The 17176-nt window shown below is 41.1% G+C and overlaps 1 protein-coding gene across 3 annotated transcripts in view; it reads right to left on the bottom strand.

The window, feature by feature from the left end:
- AGAP1 (ArfGAP with GTPase domain, ankyrin repeat and PH domain 1) overlaps positions 1 to 17176 on the bottom strand; it is a 386032-nt gene that overhangs the window by 225890 nt on the left and 142966 nt on the right. For all 3 annotated transcript variants that reach the window (XM_067298700.1, XM_067298699.1, XM_067298698.1), the window contains 3 exons: positions 7551 to 7636; positions 4080 to 4221; positions 846 to 980 (listed from right to left, as the gene is read on the bottom strand). In XM_067298700.1, the coding sequence (XP_067154801.1) occupies positions 846 to 980; positions 4080 to 4221; positions 7551 to 7636 (363 nt within the window). The remainder of the gene's footprint in view (positions 1 to 845; positions 981 to 4079; positions 4222 to 7550; positions 7637 to 17176) is intronic.

Raw genomic sequence — 17176 nt, 5'->3', positions numbered from 1 at the left:
AAAAAAAAAAAAAAAGGATGGACTGTACAAAGATCTACCATCGCTAACACTCGGAATATATGTTGAAAATAATCTAGCTATAACTAATAATCAAAATAAACGTGCTGACAAAAAACCCGGAACAGTTCTTCTTTGAAACTCATCGCATAGAAAAAGTAGCAAGTGACAGCTCTGATCTCCACACGTAACTAGCTCACGAGAAAGCAATGAGCAAATTATAAGGCACGGTGTTAAAACAGTTTTATCTGAAATCCTACCAACGGGATGGGAAGCAACACTCATATTTGGAATTAAATCCAGTGCAGTGCAGTTTGCCTCAGCGTTTTCCACTTAAAAGTTAGAATGGTTTGATTTTCTTTTTTAAACCAGTCCTTCATACACATCTCAGATGCATATTGATACGATACTACCTTGCATAACCGCAAGCAGCAGAGGTCTTGGGAAAGAAAAGCTGGCAATGAAAACTAAGGAGTTTTGAGGGACAGTTCAACATAATTAAGAAGGTTTTTAACATGCAGAACTGCTGCTGCAGAGTTGACAGGTTCAGAAGAGGCACAGCCACGGCTAGAGCGGACGGCTGCAAAACCCAACGCACGCGGCTGCTCTTTTCCACCAGAGGGTGCCCAAAGACCAGCTTCGCACAGCAAAGACCGAGTCCAGCGCAGCATCTCCAGCTCTTCCAAGAGGCAACGCTTAAAAAATAGCATTTTCTTCTTTAACTAAACATTAACGAACGCAAAAGCAGCAACGACCTGAGCGATCAGACTGATACTGTTATTTAAAATAAAGCAACAGCAACAACAGTACTTTGTGATATGCAAGATGAAAACAGCAGTCATCTTTACCATCTTGGAAGACTCTCTCCACGTTGAGTCCATAAGTAGCACAGGTTTCGTAGTAAGTGCATCTCTTGAGATCATTGGATAACTTCCTCGCTCTGGCATCATCTATGACACGTGGATTACTGGAACTTATAGCATCTGCAGCAACAACAGAAAAATACATTGTCAAATATAATTTAAAAAAACAACATCTTAGAGTTACGAATACCCAAACAGTGAATTTAAGTACAATCCATGAAATTTTATAATTTTTAGAAAAAACACCAGGGGAAACGGTGAGCACCCATCCAATTTTACACTTTGTTATTAAAACCACCAGTACATTAATTGAGTCTAAAAAAAACTGGTGAAAAACAAAACGTTTTTAGGTTACCTTAAAAATATATTTAGGTCACCAGCTGCAAAACATACATAATCATATGAAAGAACAGAAGCCTTGAAGTAAAACTGCTTCTCAGTTTTTAGGGTAGCTTTCCCTGCATTTTACTAGCCATCAGCGCCAACCACCTTGTAGCTTGGCAGAGCTGGAGCCGAAGAACTAAGCTTTGCTAAACCCGAACCCTCAATACACACACAGCAGGCACTGCACATCAGCTTAAGCGCACGCTACCCAGTTGGACTGGGTACGAAGGAACCTGGGTATTTAAGGAAGCTGAGGTTGCTCAGATGTGCCCAATTCACAGGTTGCACTGCCGAGCTCACTGCCAAGTCACAGCCAAGGCTGGATCCAGGAAACTCGCTGTAAACGTCTTCTAATGGCTCTGGAGCCATGGTCTGAAGGCACTGAGATCAAACATCAGGCACACGTACTACAAAGCCAATTAAAAATAGCCTTTTTCTAAACAACAAAATACTTGATACTTCTCTGCAAGTGCTACTTTTCAGGCATGCCTTTAACTGCAGTTTCTAGAGCTCATCTGTAGGAGCTGAAAAAGTATTTTAAACTAGAAAAAACAAGCCTGTTCGTTTATAGCTACAATTCCCAACAGCTGACAGCAGTTCGTGTTATCCACCTCTTCCCACCATTACCCTGCTCAGCTCCCTCAGTTTGAAGAAACGTCTCTCAAAATACGAGAGATGAGTTTCATTCCCACCACATGCCATCACAGCCAAGAACTCCACATCGGCTATAGCAACTATTTATAAAGTGATAATATTACAAACAAATCTTAAGCAGCAATTTTTTTTTTCCAGTATGGTGGTAATTAATGAGCATCGGCAGGAAAGTTCTGGGGAGAGACAGGAGGACAGGCCACGCAGCCAAGCTCAACAGCTCCAACCAAGCCACCATGGCAGGCAATGACCACCAGCATTTCAGGCTGCTTAGGAACATTTCCTAAGGACCTTTTGGTTTCCCTGGGAGCAAAGCAATGGTTCTCCGCAAAGAAAACGCCTCTCTTGGATGCGAACATCAAGTCAATGACTAACGCAATGCTAGATTTGAGATTTCTGAACGCTGACATGACCACCTATCAGCTGACGTTATTGCTACATTCCCATGTGATCCAGCTAATAAGAACAGAAGGGTTATTTAGAAAGCTGGATTACTTATTTATTTTTTTATTTTTTAATAGCAGCAGAGGGCGCTGAAGACATTTAACCAGAAATAAATAGCAAAGCACCAGCACCACCTTCAAAAAGTTGGGCTTCCCCAGCAAATTCAGGACCGCAGCCTGGACCGCAGGTCCCTGGAAGGACATTGCTGGAAGGACATTGCCCCCCGCTTCATTTCCCACAACACGTTGTGGAAAGCACGCGCCTAGAGGTGGTAAGGAGAGCGCTGATGTTTTGGGAGATTTTGTTTCACAGATCATTTCAAAAAACGCCACTTAAAACTAAAAAGTTAAATACCAAACAAGTAAATTTCGTGGTCAAACATCATGCAGTTTGACAGCCAATATAATCAAAAAGCTAAAAGCTGCATTTTCTTCTGATGGTAACTCCCCAAAACGGGAAATATTTCCACTCTTAGGCACGTTTAAAAAAATTCTCTTTGCATCAGCGCTGCAGCAGAAAATGAACTTTGAAAACCAAGCTCATTTCTAGCAATAAATGGAAAACCATAACCCAAAATGAAATAAATGCAGAAACAAAAACACCTCAGGGAGGTGTTTCCCCCTCTCACCTTTCAAGTGCAGTTTTAAGTTGACAGTGCAGCCCCTGAAAGCAGCTCATTTCTGCTTTTGGCTGCAGTTTCTGCTATCCTAGGAGTTTTTGCTCCCCACTTCCCTTTTCACTTTTTATCATCTGTTTCCGCCCCAGGCCCTGCTGCTGCGCTTCTCCCCATGTTGCCCACGCTTCCCCTCGCTGTCCATAGGCTGGCAAAAAAAGCAAGCTGAAAAAGCAGGGAAAAGCTTCATCAGCACTAAAACCGGTGGCATACGCTAAAAAAAGAGAGATGCCCGCGATCAAACCTGCAGGAGTCTCGTTTGGGACATTTGTCTTCTCCCTCTACCGTAGAGCAGTAGCCCTGCAATATACTCAGAGAGCAGCATGCCCCTGTGAAAAAAAACTCACAAAAATGTCTGTACTATTTCCAAAACTCCATAAAGTATGGTATGGACACCCCCAAGCTGCTTCTATGCAGGAACGCCTCAAATTTAGGCAAATCACCATAGGATGCGCACACGATTAGTGCGGAGAAGCCTGAACTCTTCTGTCCCGACTCCCTTCTGGCCGAGCAGCAAACCAGCTGCAGCACAGAAACGTACTGAAACGTTAGTGTGGTGCTGTGCCAGAACAAGGCAGGGCAGACGCAGAACACGGCCCCGATGCGGAAGAAACGGAAACATGACTGGCGACTTCCCCTTGCCGCCTTTCGCCATGTAAGAGCCAACACTAGCTGCTGCTTCAGAATAGGTTTTGGAAGCAAAGAGAATTGGGGGGTTTCATTTTGGGTTGCATTTCCACCTGATGCAAGAACTAAAGCAGTCTAAATCAGCACTGCCAACGTCGTATCCTCGCTCGGCACCCCAAGGGTATATCCCGTGGGCATTTCTCTTCCATTTTAAAGCAGTACTCGCAACTCCAGGGCCCTGTTTTAAGCCCACTGAGGAAGCTGAAACGGCAGAAAACTAACTTTGTTGATTACCTGCCAGTTTATCCACAAGCTGTCACGGTCAGATGAGCGTCAGTACTGATGCAAGAGAGGGGAAAGGACAGGAGCGTGGCACTGCCAACCCCGTACCGCCACGGAAGTACACCCGTAGGGAACATTATAATCAGGACTGCACTTACCCTGGGTTCCCACTAGTACCATTGGGATTTCACTAGTGTTACGATAGTTAGCCATACGGCTGTAGTAGTGGTAAACAGTCTGGAAGCTAATTTCATCTTCCAAGCTGAAGACAAATATAACAGCATCCACCCACATGGCAAACTGCAGGAGAAAAAAAAGAAACAGAAGAAGCATACAGTGAAAAAAAGACACTGAAGAAAGAAAAAAAAAGAAACAATCTTATCTTACATTGATGGAAAACAGAAATACACATTATAGAAACTTTATTAGTGATAATAACCAAGGGCTTAAAAAGTTGTGGTGTATTGTTCATAAAACGATGAATTAACGTTCATCATTAGACCAGGTAGGATATGGGATACACAACGGGTTTTCCTGCACTCAACTCTTTCTTCTTGATGTAATAAGCCCAACTACTATCAGTGCAAATTGATTTTGATCCACAGAAAGTACCAGAGTGTCAGATTTCTGTATTCATAAGCTAGAACTAAGAAATACTTATCTCTAGGCATAGGAGTGCCTCATTTGCTGTGTTATTTCCCCACGTGGTGCTTCACATGCATGCTCACTGATGCTTCTGTTAATGCCAGGCCAAATATTATGGTTGTGGTTTTTACAAGCATGACTAATAAAATTCTTACAACTTGATCAATGTCCAAAAATGTTAATTTCAAATTTCCACTTACTCACTTTACAAACACCTTAACTGGATGCGCCGTGCTGAATGCCTTGTTCAGCCTTCGGTGTGCAAGTAAACTATTCTCCCTTGGCATCAGTAACGCACTGCACACCAGCAGGCCGAGGCAAGGTACGGTTTTAGTAACCATGCAAGTGAAAGAGTTCTAGCTCACAAGTGAAGATAATTTAAACACATTTAACATAACGGCAAATTTATCTTTCCATAGTTACAGCTTTTCTTACGGTTACAGTGTAAAAGTAGCAAAACATGCTTGGAGGTTTTCAAGAGAGTCAGGAGAGCAGACACCTCGTAGGTAAGGACAGAACTGCGGTTACACAAAATAGTTCCCGGCAAAATAAGCTCAACTACCATGCTATTAAATTGGAACTATTAAAACCAGAAGATCTAACCAAAATTACTGGAGGTAGTATCATTAGCGAGGACTTGCTCTTGGGTTTAACTTAAAATTTTTCACATTGACCAGAATTGGCTCAATTACGCCAAAAATTCTTGCTTCCAGCAGTGAGAGCTTTAAGGCATCTGTCTTGAAGCTAACAGTCTCTTCAGAATAAGTTAATATGTTTCATCAGTGTGTAGCAGTAGCTTTCTACTAAACATTAAAAAAAATAAAATAAAAAAGTCCCTGAGAGGGGTTATTCAGTGCAATCCCTCCAGCCACAATACGCTTCTAACAATTTCTTGTTTCTCTTCTTATTTTAAAATAAGTTTAAGCTTCATAAATACCAGACCTGGCACAACAGAAACTAAAGGACTTTGGAAAAACATGCACAACCTGGAAAACCAAGGATGCCTTATTTCACACTAATATCCTTCAAGTTTTATTGTGCAGGGAACAGCTTGAGGCAAAAAAGATTGCTCAGTTTTGCACACAATCCATCTTCAGTCTTACAACTGCGATTAGATCTACTTTTTTCCCCCCCAAGATTAGTCCAAACAAAACCAAGCTATAAACGAAAGCTCTAAGTTTCGAGAAATAGCTTGTGGCAGCTCTGTATAGCTTAGTTGCTACATCAGTTGGGCTTTATAGTAGGAGGACATCGCACTTGTAAGAGATGACAGCAAGAGCTAACATCAAACCTGGCGTGCAAAAGAAATTATCGATATTCACAAACTCGGCATGGGACAAGAGTGAAACGGTGTTGGCCAGTGCATTTCACTACATCCTCGTTCCTTGAAACGAGCTATTTTCAAATTCTTTACATATCTTCATCCTGGAACAATCTTATATTAGATGAGAAAGCTGATCGATGCAGAAAGCGAGTCTTCCGGTGAGTTTGTTTCCCCTCCCTTGCTGTCGGGAAAGGGAACCGTTTCTAGATCATAAAACAGGGGCAGGTGCACGTTTTTCTTCAGATAATGTCCCCTTTTCATTATGCAGTTATGAGTGGTCCTGAGTGCAGGAGTAAGTTTTTTATTCCAGGAATTAACACCAAAAATAAAGATCTTTCTAAAATACCCAGAATTGCAAATTGCACCAAACAAATCTGAAGGGAACTTGCATGTGAAACATCCCTTCCGAAAAGTGAAATAGCACCAAGAGAAAACCCCTTAAGCCTTTCCATGCTCATTATTTGTGGAAGAACAAAGTCAGCAGCAGTAATCGGAGGTAATTAAAAACCTCAAATTTACCTAGAACGCATCAAAGGCAACACATTTTGTGTCTGCGGTAAGTTCAAGCGAACTTTATAAGAAAATTAATTCTTTAGGTACAAAAATAGTTAGATTTATGTATATATCCTTAGTCTTTGGGTTCCCCCCCCCAAATGAATATTCTATAAGCATTAAGGCCTGGAAACCGTTGTGTACTTCAGCCAAATTATTCACAGCCGAAAACAGTACCGTTCATTTAAGCTCAAGCCTCACACAACTGCAGATGTGTCGGCGACACTAAGCTTTTGTTTGTGGTTTTTCTTCCTTCCAGGATGTCGCTCGGGGTCTCCGTTTCCTCTACCTCTTCGCTCTTCTCCTTTGGCCCGCCGCCTTCCCCCCACGCTCGAAGCCTCCTGCAGCTAAAGAGCAAGAGCGGAGCCCCGAAGCACAAGCTGCTCCCGCTGGCACCTCTCCCGCTCAGCTGTTTGGCAGCGGCACGGGTCCCGCTGCCAGGTTTTCGGAAGCCGCTCCACCGCTAAGTGGCCGCGTGAGGCAAGACCAGCGGCAGAGCACACACTTGAGACCTCACTGACGCCCAGGTAAGAGAAGGTCGAGGGCAAACAAAGAGGATGGCGGAGGTCAAGGACGCTGCCGGTGTCTTCTCCAAGGCCGCACAAGCGTCTTCTCCAAGGCAAATCCTGTGTACAGTAGAGGAGCCGCCTCCGATGAGACAGGGTGGCACTATATGCTACCCAGACACCACTTCAGCAACCTAAGGAGGCAGCGGTGCCGAGCCACAGCTTGGAAAGGGGGAAGCAACAAGTACGTATGGCACTCTGCATTTATCTTCTGCTTAAGGACTTAAGCCTTCTGACTCAAAAGAAATCGTAAGTCTGCATCATGCAATTTTCTTGTCACTGGAAGCATCTTCTGGCCCTGAAATTAGGCACTCATTATAAGACAACCTTATATCTTTACTACTTGTTTCACATTGTGATTGAAACCACAAGCGTTTTCTAAACAGTACATTTCTCACCTGAGGGAAACATTACCACCTGGAAGAAGAGCAGGACCAAGGAAAGAACAGAACACAGCAAGTTTCCTTGAAAGGAAGGTTCAGGTACGTTAAAAAATGGAAAGGGTGTTTTTAGCCTGGTAAAGCTCTATGTGCAATGCTCACCTGTGCCTCTGGAGGGCCCCCTTCATCTCTAATCAGCAGCAGATAGCTTTGTCCATCAACTACTATCTCTTTCTTGAATCTCCCACCTGTCACACAAAGTAACTCATTACAGGAGAGAAAAGGTACAAAACACAAAACAGAAAAAGGCTTCGCTTGGGGAAAAAGAGAAGCGTTCTTAAGATTTTTCCATGCATGCATAAAATACTGTGAATATAAGGTAAGCTCCTAAGCTCTAGCATAGGAATTATTAAAGAAAAGCTAAGCCAAATATTTTCAGATCAATAATGGAAAAAAAAACCCAATTGCATTACAAATGTTAATTCCCATGTTACACGTACTTGGTTTTGATACATACATTTAAAGACAGTCTTCGCTGCTTTGGGTAATGGTGAGAAAGCACCTCAAAAAAATGCTAACGTGGTACAGTTGCATGCAACAGCAACACCAGGTGTTAGAACTAAAACAGATTTCCTACAGGCCTTAGCTTTTCCTCAAGAGAAGCCCAGTTCTTACAGTACACATGTAATGTTATGAAAATGGTACTTCTATATTCACAAACCACAGTTAGGGGAAAATACTAGACACATGTTAGACAAAAAAACTACATGGTGGCACCTCCGCAGAGACGTATTAAACTATTGAAGAACGTTGTACCACTTGCTAGCAGGGTGAATTAAAGACCTGTTTTGGAGAGAGAGATAAAAAGAGCAGAAGCAAGCTTTGATCCAAATTCTAGTCCTGAGCCTTTTATTTTAGGGAGATGGAGACTTTTTAGTGCTTGTGTGGACCAAAGAACTGGCGCTGAACTCAAGGCTCTCCGAACGGTGACTCGGAGCACGACCCAAGGGCAGAACGGGGATTACACGCCTCTGGGGCTCAGGGCATTGCAGGCACCATGCTGTTTCTCATGACAACCTTCAGATAACAACCAAATCACATTTCGGGTTTCTGGGAGGACTGAGCCTAAACCAGGATTAGCGAACTTGGCCTGCTCAAGTCTTTGGGCTGGATTTATACTCCTCAGCTGGAAGTGAAAGCGCTCTTATCTTGGCCACTAAGCCACAAAGGCCCTCGGGCCTCCATGCCTCACACTCCTCAATCAGCTCCCATATGAATTTTCCAGACTAAGACAAAACAGATCTACTAACTAACATTAAACTTGAGGGCTTTTTTTTTTTTTTAAACTTGAATTATTTTCAGTTTAGTTTCAATCCAATTTCCCAACTATGCTTATTCCAGTGCTTGTCACGCTATCAAAAATCAATACATTTAAACCCTTGACAGGGGAATGCGCAATTCTCAGTTCCACCAAGCAGCTCTTTAAGCAATAAGCCGGCGCACACAGGCTAACAGGGCCCTCAAACATGCACATAAGAATTACTAACCTTTAGGGAAACCCCAGACTGGCTTAGACCCACCATTCCCCCAGCCCGGACAACACAGTTGGTTTCAAATCAAGATTACTCAACAGTTCAGCTATATGCAATAGGTAAGAATGTTTAAATGCATTTCATGATTAATAAGACATCCAAAAAGCTTTTCTTTCCTTCTTTTTTCTTTTCTTTTCTTTTTTTTTTTTAAATATATCTATCCTATTATGAATGGCTATGGGGCACCAAACAGGGAGCAATTAACAGATTGCCACAATTTTTGTCCTTTCATGGTACAGAATTAGGAGAGCACCTATTTACAGATTTTTCATTATCTTGGCCAAGAATTGGATTTCATTTTGGCTTCCAAGATAAGTGGGAGATAAATTAATATTAATGGTGAACTTGAAAAGGAAAAGATCAAAAAATATATAAACCTTTGAAAGGAAACCAGCCTTAGCTCTCAGAACCTGAATTTCTATTAGCCATATAATTATTTCTATTCTTATAGAATAACTTTGTCAATTACTTGCGTCTGCTTCATAATGAAGTATTAAATAAAACTGATTACTTAATGCATAGCCCTCCAGGGACACACATTAAGCTTTAAGTAACAATGGAAATGCAGTATATATATTTTTTTGATTGAAGAGTGAAAATTCTGCATAATTGCCATTTCCCATTTCCTTTTCTGAGCATTGAAAGTTCACACAGCGTTTTATAAAATACCATGAACTGAAAACATATTTAAGAACCATCCCATTATTCCCTCTCGTTGATAGGATGCCTTTCAAACCTCACCGCATCTTCACACTCAGTTCTCAGAGGCATAAAGAAGTTACAGACAAGGCGAATTAAAAAGCTTAAGCAGAGAACTGGAAAAATACCCATGACTGTAATATTTATATATATATATATATATATATATATATATATATATACACACACACGCAGATCACAAATGTGAGCAGTGATATGAGATTTGAGAGACACTTCAAGGTCACTCACACATCAAAAGATTTCTTTTTGAGGAAGCAGCTCTGAGAGGTGTACTATATTTAACAAATACAGTATAAAGTTATCCAGCAGTTCTCCTCCTATATGAATCCACATTAAGCAGCCAGCTTGCATACCTGTTCCTTGCCTTCCCCTAAAATGCTGCGCCTTAAATTCAGTGCAATGATATTGTATTTTTATTTCCAGTATTAAATTTAAATCTTAACACACTGCACCACTTTTCCAAGGTCTGTCATGTCGGAAGAGCAGCACTGCAGTCAACAAGCATACATTAAATTTAAATCCATCAAAGCGGCTGCTTGCCCCTAAAGCTGAGTATGCTCGTTACCTGGTATATGCCTTAGTTTTCATCAGCTCCTTCATATTGCTCAACATTTTACTCTTGCACTTGAATGCTGCTGCAAGCACACCATGACAAATACCCTTCCCACTCAAATATCCAAGCAGAGAAAAATCATTTATATAAAGCCTCAGCTTCTCCTACTTAACGTTTTTTTCTCCCCTCTCTCTCCAGGCTTATATAGCCTAATTTTGATTGCCATACCAGCCTGGATTTACTAGACAAGAGATGTCCTTGACAGTTCTGCTCCTCTGAAGTCATCTGCCACAATTTTTGTTTTATATTCTTGACTCAAAGGGCAAGAAAAACTAAGCTTCTGTATTTCTTCTACGTGCAAAGAAAGCCAATACTTCAGCATCGCGTGGTGGATATCTGACCCTATCCGTTCATAGAGACCATCAGTGGATCAGATGCATCCCAACTTTTCAGTGAGTTCCCAAGCGAATAGAAAAAGAGGAACCTATCACAAAGCAAAATTTTATCAGAAAAATCTCCCCCACCTTACCCCCCCCCGCAACCAGTCAAAAAGATATTCAAGTCTGCAATGGGAGAGACACTACAAACTAACAGTCTCCAGCTCAATTCTTAAGGAAGAAAAATGTCATCTCAGCAACACTTAGTGTCCTTTCTCCCTTCACATAAAATGTATTCATATAAATAAGAGAATCTAAAAAAAAAAAAAGTAATATACCCATACCCATGTGCTCTTGAGGGTTTTTTTTTTTTTTCCTTTGGCTTCAGGTATTTCATCATTAAGTAGTTGAAATCTAATAACCCCCAAAATCAAAGTGTTTGAAAGGATGCCCTAGATTTCCAGCCGATGTAAGCACTTGGAAAAAAAAAAATTGAACATCTTGAAGTGTAACAGCAGATCCACCCTCATCCCCTATTTAAGAAATTGCTTATGCAAATTTGAGATCAAGGCAAGATACATCCCTACTAATTTGTGTTATTACAACATTAAAGAGCCCTCATCTTGAGTGTATCATAATATCAGGTACTACACAGGAGACTCATTAAAAAAACTACCCCAATATCAAGCGTTTACGCAGCAAAAAAATAATAATTTTATATATATATATACACACACACACACATATAGCGAAGAATATATGGATTTCTGCCAGCATATGAAATCAAGGCTATGTGACCATCCTGTAGATATCTATGGTCATAACATTCTTAATGCAGACGGCAGAATAACTCTGCCTTTGACTTGAGGAGCCCTGACACGACCCATCCCCAGGCCAGCAAAGTAACAGCAATGCAACAGCAGCTATTCTAACGTGGCTCTAAGACAGCACCGCACTAGTGATTTCTGCAAAGTGCATCTCTGGAATTTGTAAAACATTACAGGGCCACAAGGAAAGAAAAATTTGACAGGTCAGCAGGTCTGAACACTTCACCACCACTACCTTAGAAGTCAAAAAGTCTCCCATGGCTACACAACACCACTGTATTTTTTTAATAAGTATCTGTATATATGATGGAGCCACAAGGTACCAGTTAAGCTGAAGACACTGAAAGCAAAGAAATGACCTTCTTAATTTAAAGAGTGAGCTCAAAACCGCAGTGAGCAGTCCCAAGGGAAGTAACTAGCTCTGTTCTAGTCACATCAGTGTTATGACACACGCAGCTTTTTAATGAGGGAATTTCACAGCTCCCCTATGTACCTGCCAAAAGAGGTCGTGGAAACAAAAAAGACTGGCAGGCTGGCCCACAGCTCTGACGGACAGGATGATCACTCCTGCTACATCCTAATAGGCACGTCACAGCACAAAGATGCTAGAGTGCAAGACGTGCAATCAACGGCTGAACTATATTTACTTGCAACGTCAATCCCATGTTTGGAACTACGGAGAAGATGTGCCACTGAATATCCCAAGTAACTCTCTACAGCCAGACAAATGCGGCTGGAAAACGCTGTCATGAAACACAGCAATTTCACAAGAAGAAATTCTTGAAACTGCGTGGAAGCTTGGATTTGGGAGGATTTTAGTATGTGGGTTTTTTTCTCCCCCCTCTAAAACTCTACACTTAAAAAATGCTGCAAGACGTGATTCTCAGTTTCCCTGGGCAAGATCAGTACCAATTCATACAGACCCATTTTCAGACATACACACAATTTCACAGAAGCAGGCAAATATTACTGCTCTATGAATCACACGCAATACCTACCAGAAGGCAGGGAAACGCTCATGGTGCAACACAAAAACACTCAAACACAGTCTGTTACATGCATTTGGCCAGATTCCTATTGAAAATGCTCCAGATGAAAATATATCTTCTCTGACCAATACAAAGCTAAATAAATTTCATGCACTAACAATTTAGCAAGCATGGCTTAAGACCTAGCACGAATGAGAACACCAGGTTGAAGGAATGAACAAAAGCTTGTTAATCTCATTTCTATGCACAGCATCCTGCAAGAGCTGATGCCTTGGATCAGCAGTAATAAGAAATAGTCCCTCGGTGAAGATGGATACAGATTTTAAACTTCTCACACATTTTTAATCAAAGGTGCTCTATATTGTGAATCTTTTATTACATAGATGAAACCCTTCATCTGCAGAATTACCTAGTTATGAAAGCCTGGACGCCTCTTCCTCTAGCTGATAACTGTTTCACTGAGTAATTGCTCATTGAAGCAACTGCCGATTTTCATACTGTATCCCCAGGCTCAACTTCATTTGCCAGACTCTTTATTCAAGTAAATTGGCACAGGGATGAAGTTATTTGGCCATATGAGAAAGATAAGTTTGGGGGGCTGGCCATATGACAAATAGGTGCAGCAGCGGAACCTCCACCACGACTACGGGGGCAGGGGAGGAGGGAGTGGGACATCAAAGGAGAGCAGGAAGATAAGACTGAAATAGCCATAAAAGCCTCTATCTCGGATTCCCAATGACATGTGAATTTTGACAACCATGGTTAGTAGTCTTACAAATGGAGATTTCCTCATAGGTGGTCGGGTTTTTTTGGTTGGTTGTTTTTATGTTTGTTTTTAATATAAGGTATTGCCAAGAATCCAGGCTTATCTTCAGGGAAGCACATTAAGAAATCATTTATTTCCTTAGCTCACACACAAATAATTTTCATGTATTTGGTCTCAAGGCGGTGTCAAACTCAGGAAAGACAAATGCTCATAAAACCTTCTGCAACTAAAAAGAAGCACTAAAGAATGACTGCAACAGTCCAGTAAACCAATGCCAATGTTGTACCTCAGCATTACTCTATTTTATTTAAATAAAAATAACCATTTCAAGTATCTCTTAGAAAAACATTTTTCTCAGTGTAACATTAATAGAAGCATTAACAATTATTTTCACAATATTAAGATGGTTGTGCTCAGTGCTTGACGTCAGTTCATTTTGGTATTGGGAGCTGAGAAGATATCACAAACTCTTATTCAGCCACATGTAAAATTAACTTCTGGGTATTTATTTAATGCCAAAGATCCTACTAAACACTATTTAAGAAACCAAACGTGGTTACACTAGGTTGAGTGTAAAACCACGCAGAGCAAAGACTGGGGAACCACCACGACACTCACACAGAGCTATGGCCACAAGCAGTTAACAGCATTAGCTTCCCGACAAAGTACACTGGAAGAAAGCACAGCAAGACAGTCTAGACTGAGCTTTTCAAAACCCATCATCTGCTTCTGGCCCGTAGCTTTAACATCCATTTCAGAAAAGGCATGGAGGGAATTATGAGCTAGAAGGTGGTAGAATTCTCCTTGAAGTAACAAGTGACCAAGCAGTACACACATCTACACCAGAATTTCCCCCCCGCACACAGTAATTGAAGCAGAGATTTTGGCCCGAAACAGTCGCTGCTGAGCTCATCTCTTGCCACGCTGCAGAGAAAGGTGAGCAGAAGTAATTCGGATGGAAGCATTTGTTTCCACCCCCCCAAGCTAGCTACTTCTTAAAAGGGTAACAAAGCACATGCAGATATATCTAACTCCTGCTGATGATCCTTATCGCAGTTTGCATACTACTGCAATCAAAGCCAGGCTTATCCACAGGCACAAAACATTATTATATTACATAGATAATCTTATAGTTATGCAATTAATACATAGAACAGCTGTCAAGGAAGCACCAATATATCTTCTCGTAATTCCATGAAAGGAAGCTTACAGGTCTTTATGGCTGGGGGTTCTAGTAGCAGTTGCAAGCTGCAATGACATCTAATAATTTAATTTTGAGATATGTTCATCGAAGTACCTGCAGTACTTCTACAGAAGGCCACATCTGATAGGTCCACAAAACCTCGTAGTGCTTTTTTAAACACTTCAGCATTCAGGAAGATATAGCTTACACTTCAGAAACACTCAAGTTACAGAAAATCAGAGACGACATGTGGGATGATAACATTCCATTTGCTTAAAAACTAATTACAACATAATTAAGGCCATTAGAGAGAAAATGGGAGGGGGGTTACCTTGAGGGTGTGGAGTTAGGGGCAGTTATGCTGACTGACATTTCTGCAAAGGTATTGGTCTCATTCCCAAATGATATAAAATTTTAAAAATAAGTCAGTGCAGTCCTAAACTGCTTAAACGGGACTGCAAATTAACCAAATAAGGAACAGCCATCTGAGAGAGTGAAATCCTGCTGCAACACACGCTTGCCTAAACACCAGCTAACTAGAATGAAACATAAAGCAATTGCTTCCATTAATTTTAAACAGTTGCCAACACAGAGTGAAAACACAGAAGTAGCAGTGCTTTGCACACCAGTCTGGGAAGAACATTCATTTGAGCCAACCAGATCTGACTGCAGACAAATATTAGAAATACTACAAATTTGGGCGCAGGAAAAATTTCCATGACTTTTTTTTTCCACTGTCAGAAAGAGTAAGCAACTCCCACGTTTTGAAACCGAAAGTTCATGTTATTAGGAGCAATCAGATAATGGTCGATCTCGCTAACCTTGGTGCTAACCTTAACAGCCTAAGCTAACCAATAAATTAAAGATATTGTGCTGTGTACAAAGAGGAATGAAACCAGCACAGACTAACACAGTAGCTTGGTGAGGAACAGTTCCTGCTAATGTGCATTTTAGAGTAGCTTGCCTTCATTTCAGTTAAAATTGGTATGTTCACTCTACTAGCTAGCAGCATCCCTGTACCTATGAGTAGTACCCATTTTAAAACAAAATCAGTGTCTGCTCATTTATTTGACAAACCGGACAACCGACTCAACTCTAGCTAGGAAACCAGGCCAGTAGGCACCAATGTTGGGCTTCCCTCTTCTGCAGAAGCCATACAGACAGGTTCTTTCTCACCAAGACAGCTTTGAAAATGTATTTAGGTGTTACCTAAGAATATGACACAGCTGAAATAATACTACAGGGTGGATGGGCGGACTTGGGGAGACCGGAGGAAACACTGACCAGGTTCCCTCCAAAGGTCCGCTGATAAACCGAGCGGAGAATTCAGCCCCAGCGCAGGACACCGCCCTGACAGAGGGCTGCAGGGTGTGAATGAGCATAAGTTGCCCCAATTTCAGAGTTACATGAAAAGGAAAAAGAGGACAAATTTCCTGACGTGAATCTTTGCAAGTGTCACTGAGGGTAGTTGCAAGCAATTTTCCTCCTCCCAATTTTAATGTTTGTATGAAACTCCAAACTAAATTACACCAAGGTAATATACCCTAATGAAAGCTCTCTAGCTGCTTCTGCTGTGATGAATCAAAGAGATGAAGCATTAATTGGTACCTTCCTTCTATCTGTTATCATGCAGATCTTAACATTTAGCCCTTATAGACAAAAGTATTCATATTTAAAGTATCACACTTACTTTTAGCAAATGCACCAGAAAAGTGCCTGTCATTTTAAACATGCATCATTGAAAGAATCTAATTGTCCTTCTCAAGAGAAGCACAAGCCCAACCCACACAATTTTTAAATGCGATGAATAGGTTGGAGATGTAACACTCTTGAATTTTCAAAATTCTGAAACATCTCAGCTGATTTTCTTACAGAGTGGTGAAACACCTGAGCACTCCCTGCTGAAACTATTCCACTCGCAAAATATTAAACACCCATCAAATTGGCATGATGAAGTAACACATTTCCACCTGACATTTACTGCACATAAGTGTAAATGCAAAAACATTGGCACTGAGCACAAAAACTGGAGACATATGTCTCCAAGTATGCTTTTTTTTCCCATGTTTCATTCCCGTGAAAAAAATAGTTCTGACAGTTTAAAGTGGGGGACAATACCCATAGGAACCTGCAAGGAACTACCTACACTGACCTTCACTCAGATCCCTGGTACACAGTGCCGGCTTTGAACTTTGCAAGCGCCAGAAGACCTCTTTCAGCAATATTCTTACTATTGCAAAACCTCCAGGGATTACTCCAAAACACTGAATCCCGCGATTACGATTCGGCATGATTTTTAGGCTGAACTGCTGCAGTGCTTCCTGCGCTGCTGCTTCTGTTCCTCGTATTTAGTATTCTTCCTCACACCGCATCCTCTTAACATAGCGCAGATTTCTTTAAACTTCAGTAGGGCAGAACTATGAGTATCAGATGTTCAAGCTTAACCAGGCAATAAAGCTCTTGAAGATGAACGTGCTGAAAGACTTTAAAAGCAATGCCTAGTTAAATATTAAAATGTGAAACACAAAAGCTATTTATACAGGTTTCAATATCTAATTATAAGATAGGAAATCAGGTATTTCTGACAGCTTTTTTTTTTTTTTTTAAAAAAACTTGTTCTTGACTTTCCTGGTTTGTTTTATTGACAGCAGGTGCAGACAATTGCTTATGCGTCACACCCACTAATTGCATATATGCTATAAGTCTAATTTTAAAAGCTTATTTTTTTCAAGGCAGCTGCAGACAAACAACAAAAAGTAGCAATCAGCTTCTTTGGACAGG

The sequence above is a fragment of the Apteryx mantelli genome, chromosome 6 (genome assembly GCF_036417845.1).
Source record: "Apteryx mantelli isolate bAptMan1 chromosome 6, bAptMan1.hap1, whole genome shotgun sequence".
In the NCBI taxonomy this organism is placed as follows: Eukaryota; Metazoa; Chordata; class Aves; order Apterygiformes; family Apterygidae; genus Apteryx; species Apteryx mantelli.
The sequence above is the reverse complement of the archived record's forward strand: the minus strand, read 5'-3'. Positions and strand labels throughout refer to the sequence as shown.